General features: G+C 42.8%; 1 protein-coding gene across 2 annotated transcripts in view; it reads left to right on the forward strand.

Moving 5' to 3' along the window:
• Positions 1-12,802: 12,802 nt before the first annotated feature.
• Pde3a (phosphodiesterase 3A) overlaps positions 12,803-14,846 on the forward strand; it is a 296,863-nt gene continuing 294,819 nt past the window's right edge. Inside the window, exon 1 of one of the 2 annotated variants that reach the window (XR_005973556.1) lies at positions 12,803-13,956. Coding sequence is in view for 1 of the 2 variants with exons in the window: in XM_041644061.1 (XP_041499995.1) it covers positions 12,997-13,956 (960 nt within the window). In the remaining variant the exon portion in view is untranslated. The remainder of the gene's footprint in view (positions 13,957-14,846) is intronic. The other variant, XM_041644061.1, reaches the window with a different exon arrangement.

Raw genomic sequence — 14,846 nt, forward strand, 5'->3', positions numbered from 1 at the left:
TTTCTTGTGCCTTTTCTTGGGCCCCTTTCCTTCCGTTCATTTGCTTTGTCTTATTCTAATGTGTTAGTTTCTTTGTTTTACCTTATTATATTAATTATCCCTTATAAGCTTCTTTTTTAAAAAATGAGAAATAGAAAAGGGGGTGGCTCCAGATAGTAGGGGATGTGGGCAGGAAAGAGAGAGGAAACAGTAATCAGGATTACATTATGTGAGAAAAAAGTCTATTTTCAGTAAAAAGAAAACCAAAGAGAAAGAGGCAGCAGAAAAAAAGTGAAAAAGAAAACAGTAGTTATTTGTTTTGCATTAGCAAAATTGGACTGGAGCTGCCAGAGTCATGCTGACTGACAAGCAGAAAAGGGGTGGCATGGGAAAGGAACAATAAACATAGTGTCCAGAAAACCAATAAGGTTCCATGTTGTAGTAGGGCCTCTTGTTTGTTCCTGGCTGCTCAGCCCCAAAATAACCACACAGAAAGTATATTATTTAAAACACTGCTTGGACAATTAGCTCTAGCTTCTTATTGTCTAACTTTTACATATTAATTTAACCCATTTCTGTTAATCTGTGCATCAGTGTGTCTGTCTCCAGTAGGGCTCCATTACTCCTCCCTGACTCCACCCTTCTTTTTCCCTCCTAGCTAAGTTCTGCCTTGCTATAGGTCCAAAGCAGTTTCTTTATTATTCAATGGTAATTACAGCATACAGAGGGAAATCCCACATCACCTCCCTTTTCTGTTTAAATAAAAAGGAAGGTTTTAACTTTAACATAGTAAAATTACATGTAACAAAACAGATATTAAGCAAGAATTACAGTTACAATATTTATATCTACGTTATCTTTTATTATAACTAAGGAAAACTATAATAATAACATCTATTCTTCAACTCCAACAAAGACTCCAGAAGGATACAATATTACCTAAGTAAGCAGAAAGTGCATTGTAAGCAACTTCCAAAACTCTAGAATTGATAGAGACATCTCACTGCTAAGAGAGTCACCCAAAGTTCTTCTGTACCATTTGGGGCATCCGTCTTTAGCCTAACGGCACATAGTATCCAGCAGACTTTTCCATGAAGCAGGAAATTACAAAGACAGTTTTGCTTATTTTGGCAATTTTCCAGTCACTTTCTTCTGTGTCCTGCAGAATGCCAGAAAGACTCTTTCATGAAGCAGGAACCCCAAAGGATCGTCTCACTTTTAGGCAAGTTCAGCAGTCATTTCTCTGTGGGTCCTGCATATCCAGTTCATCAAGCAGTACAGGCAAGAGCAGTTTCTTGCCCAAATGGCTAACCAACTCCATAAGGAGTCTCTTTGGTGCTCATCTTCCTCCTGAAGTAGTCTGTGCTACCAGGAGCAGATGTGTCTCATTTTCATGAAAAGTCCAAACATCTTAAAACATTTTAAATTCCATATTCTGAAGGTCTCTGAAAGATTTGAAGAATACCTACCTATTTGAAATATATCTCTATATATCCAGAAATTCTAACAAGACTACAAGCTTGATTATTATAGATGATTATCTATTAACCTTTATTTCTTAATTATACATTACATTTTTAAGTGAGCTGTACAAACGTGACACCTTAATCAAGAGCAGAAATATACATATAAGAAAATTGACCTTAAATTTGTATCAATAAACCAAGATACATACCAATGCAAATCTCTATAGCATATCCTCCTTTAAATGTAAAGAAATATTTACAAACAATATTTGAGAAAATGGGCATAGTTCTCTCCAAACTGCTTCCTGCTGATAGTGGGCACTGTTAATCAGGTCTTTTATGGTGTATTCTATGTGTTAGGTTCATGCCAGTCAGAAGTTGGGCAAAGTTGTTTTTTGGGGGGTGTTCACAGTGACCTTTCAGGGGGTTTTGGTGCATCAATCCACATTAGCCTGGAATGAATCCTCTGTGGAAATAAAAGAAGAACCTCTTTTCCAAAGCATCATATCCTTAGACGCAAATTTTAAAGTCAAGATACCTTTACATTGGTTTTGCTTAACAGCCTGTACAATGAAATGTCTCTCTGTACTTAAATCCTTTACAATCAAAAAACTCAAAGAAGAGTCAATAATATACACAATCCAGACTCTGTGTATTCTCCATCTTTATGTGGCTTATTTGTTTTTACTCTATTACTTCTTACTATTTATTATCTTTCCTCCTTTAATCTATGACTGGCTGTACTCTGTCTCTTCAAAGACTTTACTTTTTTATTTCTAAACCACTTATTTCTTTTTGTAACTGTCTATATATTTTTTCTTTTCTCTCCTAAGCATTCGTACATTTATCCAACACTGTGACTCATTTAGAGGTCTTTTATGTCTGAATTTGTCTTTATTATATATTTATAATTATTTTCTGCCCAGGACTGCTTCTTAAAATGCTAAGCCCTTCCTATGAACTTAAGCAGCACCATTGCTAAGGGAAATATGGCACTGCCTTCTTACTCTGTCCTGTCTAACATGATGGAGGAGGTTCATTGACTACCTCTGAGCCACACACACCGCCCCATTTCCGAGTATGCAGGGGGTCTATGTCGAACCATTAAGCAGTTTGTAACACGCTGCTTACAAATCCCATTTAAATGCTTAGCCTCCTGAAAGAGTCAGAGGTCACACTGACAGCAAGGCCCAGAAAGCCATCATTTCAAAGCCACATGGCTTTCTTCCTGCTATCGCTGAATGAGGAAAACATCTTTTAAAGGAGCCATGCCTCTGCTTGCTTCTAGCAAACAGAGCCCACCCAAGAAAATGCTGCCACCAAACCATGCTTAACTCTGTTCTTTTGTATCTAGGATTCCTTTTTAAGTTTCCCAGGTTTTAAGAGGATTTTAGTTGGTAACATTGGCACCAATTTGTTGTTGGAGAAGAGCTGGTTGTTTGTTCCCAGCTGCTCAGTGCCAAAATAATCACACAGTAACTATATTGTTCAAAACACTGCTTGACCCATTAGCTCTAGCTTCTTATTGGCTAACTCTTACATATTAATTTAACCCATCTCCATGAAGATGTGCAGCACCATGAGGTCGTGGCCTACCAGCAAAGCTTCAGTTCTGCCTTGCTATAGGTCCAAAGCAGTGTCTTTATTAATCAGTGGTAATCACAGCATACAGTTCCATAAAGACTTCAAGGGGCATGCTGTTAAGTGGAATTAGGACTTTCTTCAGTCCAGATGTGAGACTACGAAGCATATTTGAGGTGAGGCCAGTTCACCTTAGAGATAGGGAAGCTTCCTAATGTTACCAGCACTCCAGTTCCCATAAGCATTTGAGGAAGATGTACTCCAAAGCACTGAGGAAAAATTGTCTTTCACCATGGTTGAGACAGCGAGACATTCACATGAAGACAAGCAGAACTAGATTGGTCATCTCACACCATCAGCAAGAGTTAACTCACGACTTGAGGGATGGCTCAGTACATAAAGTGTTTTCTGCATTTGCAGAAGGACCACACAGAAGTCAAATGAGGGAGCACATGTCTGTAACACCAGTGTGGGGTCTAGGGAAGGGAGCGGTCGGTCCTGGGTGCTTCCAGGCAACCCAGACTAGCCACGAGGAGAACAGCAGAGTCAATGGAGACCTTGTCTCACAAAGTAACGTGGGGACGGGACTGGAGAAGCCACCACGGTGTCAGCCTCCATCACATACTCCCATGTGGGTGTGCACACCTGCACACACACACACATTCACACGCATCTGAAATTAAAAACTCTTAAGTGAACCAAAGACCCAAGCGTCAGAACTAAAAATACAAAACACTTAGGAGGAAACAGGATACATTGTCATGGCCTGGATTTGGCAATGGGTTCTTATGATAATGAAGATGCATGCAAAAAAGGGAAACAATAACTATTAAGTAGACTTTGTCAAATAGAGAAAGGAAAATGCAAGCCAAATGAGTAGAAAGGATTTTAAGCTCCTTATGCTAAGTGGTCTGTACCAAGAGTATAAAGCACTCCTATGGTATTGTGTTGGTTCAATGGGAGGTTTTTTTTTTTTTCGGCCATAAAAAGGATAAATATTAACATATGCCACAATATGGAGGAATCTTGGAAGTGCACTAAGGGAAAGAAATCAGGTATGAAAGGCCAAGTATAAATATCCTAGTAATTAAATTAATTAAATCTATAGAGTTTGAAATCTGATTAGTGATTGACAGGATCTGGGGAGGTGTGAAGAAGTGTTTGCTAGTGTTTGTTTTAGCAGAGGTGACCCAAAGTTAGGCAAGTAATGGACTCATGATGTTGTGACTATGTCATCAACATAATAGTGTATGCCACACCGGTGTGAAGTACACAATGTATAAGTTCTATCTGTGTGTGTGCGTGTGTTTGTACATGTTTGTGTGTGTGTGCGCATGCAGATGCACCAGATTGCTCACGTGGCAGTCAGAGGACAATATGTGTAAATTGGTTCTCTCTTTCACTCAAGTGGCAACCAAGAATTGACTTCAGGTCTTCAGACTTGTATGACAAGCACCTTTACTGACTGAGCTATTTTGCCAGCCCTGATTAAGGAAAAAAAAAGTAGGGACTTCAGAGATGGGTCAACATTTAGTGCTCTTGCAGAGGATCTGGGTTTGGTACTCAGCACCCACAAGGAAACTCCAAACAAACTGTAACTTCAGTTCCAGAGTATCCAGTGCTCTCTTCTGGCCTCCATAGGTACCTTCATTCACCCGGTGTACATAAAACATAGTGGTGGGTGGATGTACACACACTCACACTCACCAAACACACACACACACACACACACTTAAAAATAAAAGAAAGAGAAAACAAAAGTAGTGAGATTTCTCACCTTTGGGAATTTTCATGCTTAAGGACTTTGGTTAGGAGAAAGCAGAAGGTGATGCTGTACCTCTTTGATGCTAGTGCAGATATGGGTGATGTATCGGCGTAAATAACTGCAAAGGCAGATATTAAAGAATATATATATACGTATATATGTATATATACGTATATATATATATATATAGTTTTAATATATAAACAAACTTACAGAGGTTCCAGCGTGGAGCCGTTTTCCCAGGAGGCAGGAAAAAAGGGAGCTGCTGCGCTCAATTTATCCATCAACAAACGCCCGAGGCAAACCCTGCTCCCTAAAGGGGCTGACTTAACCCTACAGGGTGAGAGGCAGATGACCTCCTGTAGATGAGGAGGATATTGGGGGTCTATTATATGAGTTAATGACCAGTCTGAGAGAAAGAATCAGATTTGAGTTCTTGCATCTTTGCTGCTTTACCAGCTTAAGTGAATCTCAATTCCCCCTGTATCTTGGTTTTGTTTTCTATGAAGTAAAGATGATAATAAACTTGTCACTGACATCACACCCTTTGTGAGAATTAATTAGGACTAGAAGTACAAAATTACTTTTAAGGCTGCCAAGCACAATATGGACGTTATACTGGGATGTTTATAGAATTCTGAAATATGTTCTTTTTATGAATGATGTTGGCATCTACTCTATAATTTCCTTCTAATTTTGAATATGCTTTCTCCTTAGAGTGCTGTGAAGGAAGTGATCAGTGGGAGATGGACCACTCAGAGAAAATATTCGGTATGCAAATTGTCTGTGTTCTTTCTTTCTCCCTCCCCTTCCATCCATTGCTTAATTATACACATTTCCCTGACTTTTAGAATTTCCTTCTAAATGAGAAGTTAGTTCAAAGCAGCCCATTAACTTTCAGGAACACAAAGAGAATTTACAGATCAAAGATGTCTCCATACCCCCGATAATATGTATGTTGGTATCCTACTGTCACTTGCAAAAAATAACAATGTGACTGTCATTGGAATTCTCTCAGATGACGTAAAACTCCTTTTAAATTTCAGTATTGTTGAAAGACAAAAAAGAAGGCAGTTAAAGGTAAGTTTAACCCACACGTTTGTCTAAATAAATATGTTCTAGCTGAGAAAAGGAAAACCTTTGTTAAGTTTGAACATCCTATTATGGCATAGTATAGGTGAAGAGATGTTCAAAATTAATAGACTCAAGGAGGAAGAGAGAAGACCAAGTTCTTTTAAATCAGGCCTTTGCCCGTATGTTGCTTAGCTTTAGAAATGAAATAATTTTGAAATTACTTATCATTGGACAGAAATCAGGTCAGTCAAGCTGAAGTCCATCCTGATACCACCATTCGCTCATATTTACACTGAAAATGTCTATTCACGGTGGGTCTGACATGCAGCAAGAGTCTCAATTGTGAGATCCAGATTTGGTCAAATTTGTCCTGTGGTTGTTACTAAGGCAGAAGAGGATGAATACAGTTTAATACATTTGTTTGAACTAGCAGTATAAACACTTTCAAAGCTCTTACCAATACTTACATGATTTAATACCTTTTTTATTAGTTAGGGCAATAGTAAGTCAAAAGCAAGCTGAGTTCACAAAACCAAACAATTTATCATTATTTTGGAGACTATAACAACATACATACTATTTATATTATTACACAAGAATTCAGTGTTCTGGGAATTACAATACTTGCAACTCCAGAGGAAAGAGGTGCTGAGGATATTGGTCTTATTGGCGAGTCTGTTGAAGTTCTCTGCAGCCCTATGAGACTTGCTGTTAAAGGAAAGAAGCGTTTTGAACTGGAAGTAGGGAAGAAGAGAAGGGCCGAATGTCTAAGCTGACTTCGTCAGAAGACAATAAAGTAACAAGGTTATAGTCACTTAAAATATTATAACATGCTGCATGTTCCATGAAGTGGTTAAGCCTGGGGAGCTCTGAGCCCACTGAACGTGTCTCTTTAACAAGACAATTCACAAGAACATTAGTCCATGGGTTTGGCCTGTCCAGTGGTGGGCCCTGTCATGGGATGTTTCCATTTGTCATGGCTGTAGGTCTACACTAACTCTCACATCCCTACTTTAACTTTTGATCTTGTCCCTAGTTGCACACATAATGGCATTATTTACAATGTTTGGAATTGTAAGTAATGTATGAAGAAGGAACAGTACTGCATGGAAAGCCAGTGACAACAGTAAATACCCAGATGCAAGCATTCTGTGTTTTCTTTCTGACTCTGTCTGGAAGTATACCAGTAAAGTCGATCTTAACAACATGGTTATGTTTGGTAGTATAATTCAGTTCTTACAATAGTGATTAGAGACTGTGTCATAGAAAACAATGTGAAATATGACTTTTTAGTCATTTATATTCAGACATATAATTCTGAATTTCCCAGTTCATTGGCTACTCAAAGGTATATGCTTATATTTCATTCCCCACTCCTGTGCCTACAATAAAGTGACTTTGGACATTTTATCAAGCATTTAATATATACGTTTTAAAATCTCTGGCTAGTGTTTACTTTTCTAAGAGATGAGTAACTTAAGATAGCAATACATATTTTTAAAGCAGCTCTCTGTGAAGTGCTGCTTGCATGATTTTACTTATGAGTGTACTCATCGTAACAGAATTTTCAAGGAAAGACTCAGAGACATCTGTTCACGCAAGCAATTTTGTTGGATATACATATGCATATACATACATACATACACACATATATGCACATATATTTGTGTGTGTGTTTATATGTAAATATATGCAGTTGGTCTTTAATATGAAACGTTATAGTGGTGGTATATTTCATTTTATTTTTCTTTCATAATTCTATTGAGTTTTTTATTCATCAAACACTTGCTTGTTGAGTATTCAATGAGTTTTGACCACAGGACATGTGCTTGTCTGGTATCTGGAAATTCAGAGCAAGTGAACAATAAATAAGAGAGCAGAAAACCATTTTATAGAGATATAATCATCAAGAGAATATCAATAGAACAGGGTGGTATTAGATATTTAAATCTGTATGCATTTTGGGTACCATAATGTCTTTTTGAAAAACCTTAGAGTAATCTTCCCTGTCAACATGATTGGATTTGGGATCACCTAGGAGACTAACTCTGATATGCCTGTGAGGATATTGCCAAGGAGGTTTTGACTGAGGAGGGAAAACCCATTCATCATGTGTGGTAGCATCCCGGGGTCCCAGCCCGAATAAAAAAGGAAAAGGCTAGTTGAGCATCAGCATCCCTCTTTCCCAGCGTCACGACCACGGCCTCGACATCATCAGCTGTCATCTCATACTCCTGTCACCACGGCTAGAGCCGCTCCACACTTTCTGCATCACGACAAACTACAAGTCAAATTCCTCCTCCTCTCAGTTGCTTTTGTCAGGTATATTATTGTCACGGCTGTTGGAAACCAACATTTCTTAAAAAACAAAACAAAACAAAACAACAAGAAAAAAAAAAACCACCTGAAGCCAGGACTGATGCAGAAGAAGCCAGCATGAGACACTGTGTCACCCCCAAGGTCCCTATCACTTTAGCAGCCATGGAAGACCACAAGCATGGCTTGAAGTATGAAACACGCAGTCTTCATGACTGGACCGACAAGCCAACAAATCTACTATGTTTTACATAATTAAAGTCTCTCTGCTCTTCTGTGGTAGCCATGGGTTTAGTGTTCAACATTCCTTTGCAGTTACTATCTAGCATGGTGAAGAGCACAGAGTCCACGTTGGTGAATGACAACATTGTAACAGTTGGGACTGTACTAGCCAAGTGGGAATACTAGAACAGGAAGAGGTCACAGAGAGATGGAAAAAATCTTGGAGGACCTTGTAGGTTGTCCTGGGTCCTTTGGAGACTGCAGTATAATGAGAAACCTTGCATGGTTTTAGGAGGGGATACACAATCATTTAATTTATGTATTTGAACTATCATTGTGCTCCATAGAAAATGATCTATAAAAGAAAGGCAAGGGCAGTTAGTTACTGCAACTGTCTTAGGTGGAGATGATGATGAACCTTTGTTTGGTTACCTTAAAATGGAAACGAGAGAGAGAGAGAGAGAGAGAGAGAGAGAGAGAGAGAGAGCAAGTGCTTTTGTTAATAGAGTGGAAGGGTAGCAAGCTAATCAAGAGAGAGCCGAGGCCAATGTTGTTCCCATTGTGGATCCAGGCAGCTGGGTGGATGGCACTGTTGTTTCCAGAGATGGGAGAAAATGGAGGAGGTGGTGAGTATGTAGGTGGAAGAGTGGATTCTAAGGCGCTTCCCTTCTTAGGGACTCAGTGTTAACTCACTGTAAGTGCTTGGAGGTCAGACAGGCAGTAGAAAATAAATGAAGCCATACTTAGGAGTGAAGACTTAAAAAAACAAAACATTACAGGCGAGTCCTCTTAAGTGAAGCTATAGTTGGCAAAGTGCAAAGGATTTTCACAAAGAACTAATCAAACCACACTGACTTGACTTGGCCAAGTGAAGGGTATTTTCCAGCTAGACAGGACAGGACATTTTCTTCTATTTTCTACGTGTGGACAACCTTTCATCTTGTTTGTTGGTTGTGTGTTCCTGAGTCAGGACTGATTGCCACCTGTATCAAAGTCAGTGTTTACACATAGCTGTTGCACATCTGTCTTACACATCTTGGCCTTTCACTTAGCTAACTGTACTGCTAATTGTTGGTTGCCATTCTTTTCTCTATCCCTGCAGCTCTGTCTCTTACAAAAACATCTGGATGATTTCATCACCTTCCTTGGGTTTCTGGATGGCAATGGGCAGAAAAATGGGCCTTCTTTCCTTTCAGTGGGACAGCTAACTTTCTGATTGTGACTTTTGTTAAAAATAGGGAGAAAGTCAGGTGCCAGGCATTGTTTTTTTTTTTTATATTATTGACCAGCTCTAAGATGCCATCAACACACAGACCTAGTGATGTTTTGCACTGTTAGAAAATGGCAAGTATTTTATTATGATACTTTCTTATTATTACTAATTATTGCCGTTTGAAAGGGAGACTCATGTGTACCCATTCATCTGTCAAGTGCATTTGTGGCCATCAGAGACAACTTGGTGGAGTTGGGTCTTTATTTCCACCTTTAAGTAGCTCCTGGGATTTAGCTCAAGTCATTGGGGCTTAGCACAGCAAGTGGGTTTACCCATTGAGATCTCACCAGTTCATGTATGACAGCTTCTAAACAATGTCCACTGTCAGTCTTGTAAGAGTTCTGTTTTGATGATCACATGCCATTATTTCTCCTGAAAAACCTGAGATGCATGTGGAGGAAGAAGATAGAGAAAATGGAAATACTCTTTCATCCCCTACTCAGATTTTTTTCTTTCTAAATCTATCAACATGAGCCCAGTGTTATGATTTGATGTGCACTCCCATGTCAAGAGGCAGCACTTTTTTTTTTTTTTTTTTTTTTTTTTTTTTTTACTTTCAAGCATTCCAGGAAGGCTCTGGCATATGAATCATGGATAGGATGGAAACTTAGGGAAGTGTGTGTGCATGCTAGGGGGCTCATTTGTCTTTGGCGAAGGCATCACTACTCCTGTTTTCTTTAATAGACAGATGGTATTGCTGTCACTGACAGGCTGCCCAACGCATGCTCCTGGCCAGTGGCGCAGTTCTGGACATGTGACAGAGAGGAGCTGGCTCGCAGGTCGCACCCCTCCTGTTCATTTATGCTTTGTGAGTGCCCAGCTGGGACTGCAGTAGGCTGCTTCTCATAAAAAGAAATGTACAACCTAAGCTACGTTTTCCCACTGCCCCCATGAATCCATTTTATCTCATCTCTCTCCTCTTGGCATATTTTATTGCTTCATCTCTACACACAAAACACAGTGGCATTTTGAGCTAATTATCCAAGTACTCCAGGCTATAAACACACTCTAACCTGGGGCAGCAAGATAATTGAGACAAAATCAGTTTATTATTATTTGTGAAAGCCAAATGACACCTAGGCAACCTGAGTAAGAGTGGACTTTGTTTTTTTTTTTTTTTAAATCCAGAACACAGCAGCATCATTTTGAATCTGCTGAACAAACTGGTAATTCTTTTTTCATAAACTGCCAAAAAAGTTAACATGTTTTTTTTTTCCAAATACTGTGGCCTATGACCACGTAATCATTGATAAGCAAGGGGTTTCGCTCATTGTGGGGGTGTTTGACTAGTGGGACTTTCTAGTTCTGCAATCATTCTTAATTTCTTAATCAGCAAATGGTGTAATTTTACCACACGCAGTCAACAACTGCTGACTTATGATACTTTTGCGCTGGAGCTGGGGGTATGCTTTTGCTTTTCTTTTCAAGATTGCGTTGTAGCCCAGGCTGGCTTCTACATCAGAGCATTCTTCCTGTCTCCAGCACTCATGATCTTGGGGTTGCATGTGCCACCAACTTCCAGGTGGATTTTTGAAATTACTTAATTTTTTTAAAAGTTATATGTGAATGAGCACATGTGAGTGCAGGAGGCTGTGAAGTCCAGAAGAGGGCATAGAATGCCCTGGAGCTGGAGTTAAATACAGTGGTTCTGAGCCACCTGATGTGGGGCGCTGGGAACTCCTCCTTGGGTTCTCTGAAAGAGCAGAAGATGCTTGTAATTGCTTCTTCGTCTCTCCATCCCCTAATCTTTTTGTTTGTTTGTTTAACCCTTTCTCTCTCTGTTTTCTGTCTGTATCTTTTTTCTTAAATGGCTTTGTGCACTACATGACTCTGAGACTGTTCCTCAGGATGGCTCAGTGGCAGCAGGTACTGTTTGCCACCAAGTCTAAAGACCCCAGAATATCTGAAAAAAAGGTCGGTTCTTCAGACCCTGGAAAGGAGGTGACTCCCACAATTCTTCCTGTAATCTCTCATACACACTCACACTGGCATACAAAATAATCAAAATGTAACTTTGAAAGATGGGGCGTGGCTTCTCTACTAGGAACCGACCTTCCACTGGAGCAGCACCAGAATGAAAAAGCCACCGAAATGGGTTCCAGCTATCCTCAGGATCTTCGCCTGTTAAATCACTCATACAGAAGTGTCATTTTTCTATGACAGAATCAAGCATGCTGGCTTTCACCCCTCAGGGCCAGCCGCCAGCCACAGACCCAGCACCGACCTGTCACCTCCCCCCTTTAACTGGGAGGGACCATCTCTAGGAAAGGGGTGGTCCCTCCCAGAACTGCGCCCCTGGATCCTGAGCCCTCTCACCTACGGAGTTGCCTTAAGAGCCAGTGGGATCTTTGAGAGTTTTAAGCACTAGTCTCTGCTCTTTTTTCCTCAGCAAAAACATCAGCCACCGTGCATCAAAAAGAAAGAAAAAATGGTTTTTTAAAGAAAGCCAAGCTAACAATCTCCCTTTCCTCCTCCCCCATCCCCCTCCATACCAGCTCCTGCTCTCCCTCCATCCTTACTGTTGCAGCCGCTCACAGACTGGTTCTTTCCGGTGGAACTTGGTAACTTCGACACTACGTCTCAGCTTCCTTTTCTATTTTTTTTTTTCTTTGCCCCTTACTCTTTGCCATGAACTGGACACAGAAAGGCTGGGAGGCTCCGCTTCCTACCTCTGTGAAACGAAGTCTGTGTCCTGTGGCAGCAAGGGGGAAGATCGGCCAAGTAGAGAGGGGGAGAGATAAAGGGGGAGGAGAGGGAGAGATAGAAAGGGGAAAGCGGGAGGGGGAGAAAAAGGAGGAGGAGAGGGAAAGATAGAGAGGGGAGAGATAGGGTGGAGGAGAGGATAGAGGAAAGAGGAAGGGGAGAGAGAGGTAGAGAGAGAGAGAAGGAGAGAGAGAGAGAGAGAGAGAGAGAGAGAGAGAGAGAGAGAGAGAGAGAGATTGAGATTGCTGCGGGGAGAGAAGGGATGACGGGAAAGGGGAGATCGGCCGCGATCAGCCCGGGAATGGTCAGAGAATCAGCGGTCCCTGAGCAACATTTGTGTTGGGCAAGTGTTAAAATCCCGAAAGAGACCCCATAGGGTATAAACTTGGGCTGAGGGTGGAGCGAAGGATTTCTGAGAGAGAAAGGGAGAGGGTGGGGGGAGATCCAAGGCTGATCCTGCTAGATGCCAACTTGAAGAAGTCTTCAGCTCGCACTCCTGAGTTCTCTGCAACGCTGAAACTTCGCGGAGATCGGGGAGAAGGCACTCAGAGTGTACGATCTAAAAGGGCGCGGGCGCACGGGTGGGACGCAAGGGGGTTGCCTGCAGAGCTCACAGCATGGCAGTGCCGGGCGAGGCCGCCCAAGACCGGGCCAAGCAGGGCCTCGGAAGGGCGAGTCCTGCCCAGGTGTCCAGCTGGGACCACCACCGTCGGGGTGCGTCCCCTCCATCTCTGTGGAGCTCGGACTGCCGAGGTTGTTGGGGAGTCCAGGCGCTGCAACCACTCCGGCGCTCGCCGCAACTCTCCTCGGCGTTGTGCGCGGGCTCCCTGTCCGTGCTGCTGGCGCTGCTAGTGAGGCTGGTCAGCGGGGAGGTTGGAGGCAAGCTGGAGTCGAGTCAGGAGGCGGCGGCCGAGGAGGAGGAGGAGGAAGGAGCCCGAGGGGGCGTCTTCCCGGGCCCTCGGGGAGGTGCTCCCGGGGGCGGCGCGCAGCTCAGCCCTTGGCTGCAGCCGGCCGCGCTGCTCTTCAGTCTCCTGTGCGCCTTCTTCTGGATGGGCTTGTGCCTGCTGCGCGCCGGGGTGCGCCTGCCTCTGGCCGTCGCGCTGTTGGCCGCCTGCTGTGCCGGGGAAGCGCTGGTGCAGCTCTCTCTGGGCGTGGGGGACGGTCGCCTGCTGTCACTGCCCGCCGCGGGGGTCCTGCTCAGCTGCCTGGGTGGCGCGACATGGCTGGTGCTGAGACTGAGGCTGGGCGTCCTCATGGTCGCCTTGACTAGCGCGCTCCGGACGGTGGCCCTGGTTTCCCTGGAGAGGTTCAAGGTCGCCTGGAGACCTTACCTGGCTTACTTGGCGGCCGTGTTGGGGTTGCTGCTGGCCAGGTACGCCGAGCAGATCCTGCCGCAGTGCTCCGGGCCGGCTCCGCCCAGGGAGCGGTTTAGGTCCCAGCTGAGCGCGAGGACCAAGGAAGAGATTCCGGGGTGGAAGAGGAGGAGGCGGTCCAGCTCCGTGGTGGCCGGCGAGATGTCTGGCTGCAGCGGCAAGTCGCACCGGAGGACCTCCCTGCCCTGCATACCCAGGGAGCAGGTAAGCTGGGGCACGGCGCCTTTGGGGGTGCTCCGGGAAAACTTGAAACAGTGCAGGGAGTGGAGTGCAGGCGATGGGGAAGTCAGCCTGCCAAACAGTACAACTTTACACTTACTAAGAAAGTAGGGTTTTTTTTTCCTTTCTCCCCAGTTCTCTATCTAGTGGGGTAGTTTGCAACCAGAGCAACAGAAAACAGCAAAAAGTAACAAAATTAAGTGGCTAAGTGGCGGTGCGCGGGCTTCCGCAGCTGGGGCATGTTTTCAATCTCCTACACCTGGCTTGTGAGTGCCTGCCCTTGGTGAAGCATTTCTACCTTCCCTAAATTTTTGGAATTAGCTCACTTATTTAATTATTTATTAGAAGTAAGTGTCTTTCAACACTGTATTTCCTTTATTTTTGGTCTTTTGTAAAATAACAAAATTTATTCCTTATCAAGTGCTAGGTAAACATTTATAAAAGAAGGTAGAAGAGTTTCAGTAGCCAGAGAAGGCATCCTTGACAGTGAGGTGCTTCTCTTTTGCAGTGACTTTGGAGAGGCCGCATCTGATGGCCGCCAGCATGGGTCTGTACTGTAGTTGTTAGGCACGAGTGTGTGTTGAACTCTGAACTTAGGCTTAACACCCGAGGGCTATATGTGAACTTTAGAATGGTGTAGAACTGGCAGCTATGCTTTTATTGTTCACTCAGAAAAGTAACCTTTCTCACGCGCGTTTATCAGCCTAAGTGGATAGAAATTCAAATGACTTCCTCAGGGGTTGCAGGAAACATTAATCCAGACTTTCTAAGATTGCTGTTGATAAGTATCTTTGAGGAAGGAGGAGATGGGGGAGTTGAATTAGGAGTGAAGTTGTGTGCACCAGTTCTTTGGGGGGAGTGGGCAGGAGGTTGCA

The sequence above is a fragment of the Microtus oregoni genome, unplaced genomic scaffold, assembly GCF_018167655.1.
Source record: "Microtus oregoni isolate MIOR12 unplaced genomic scaffold, Mior012 000002F_ref0000024, whole genome shotgun sequence".
NCBI lineage: Eukaryota > Metazoa > Chordata > Mammalia > Rodentia > Cricetidae > Microtus > Microtus oregoni.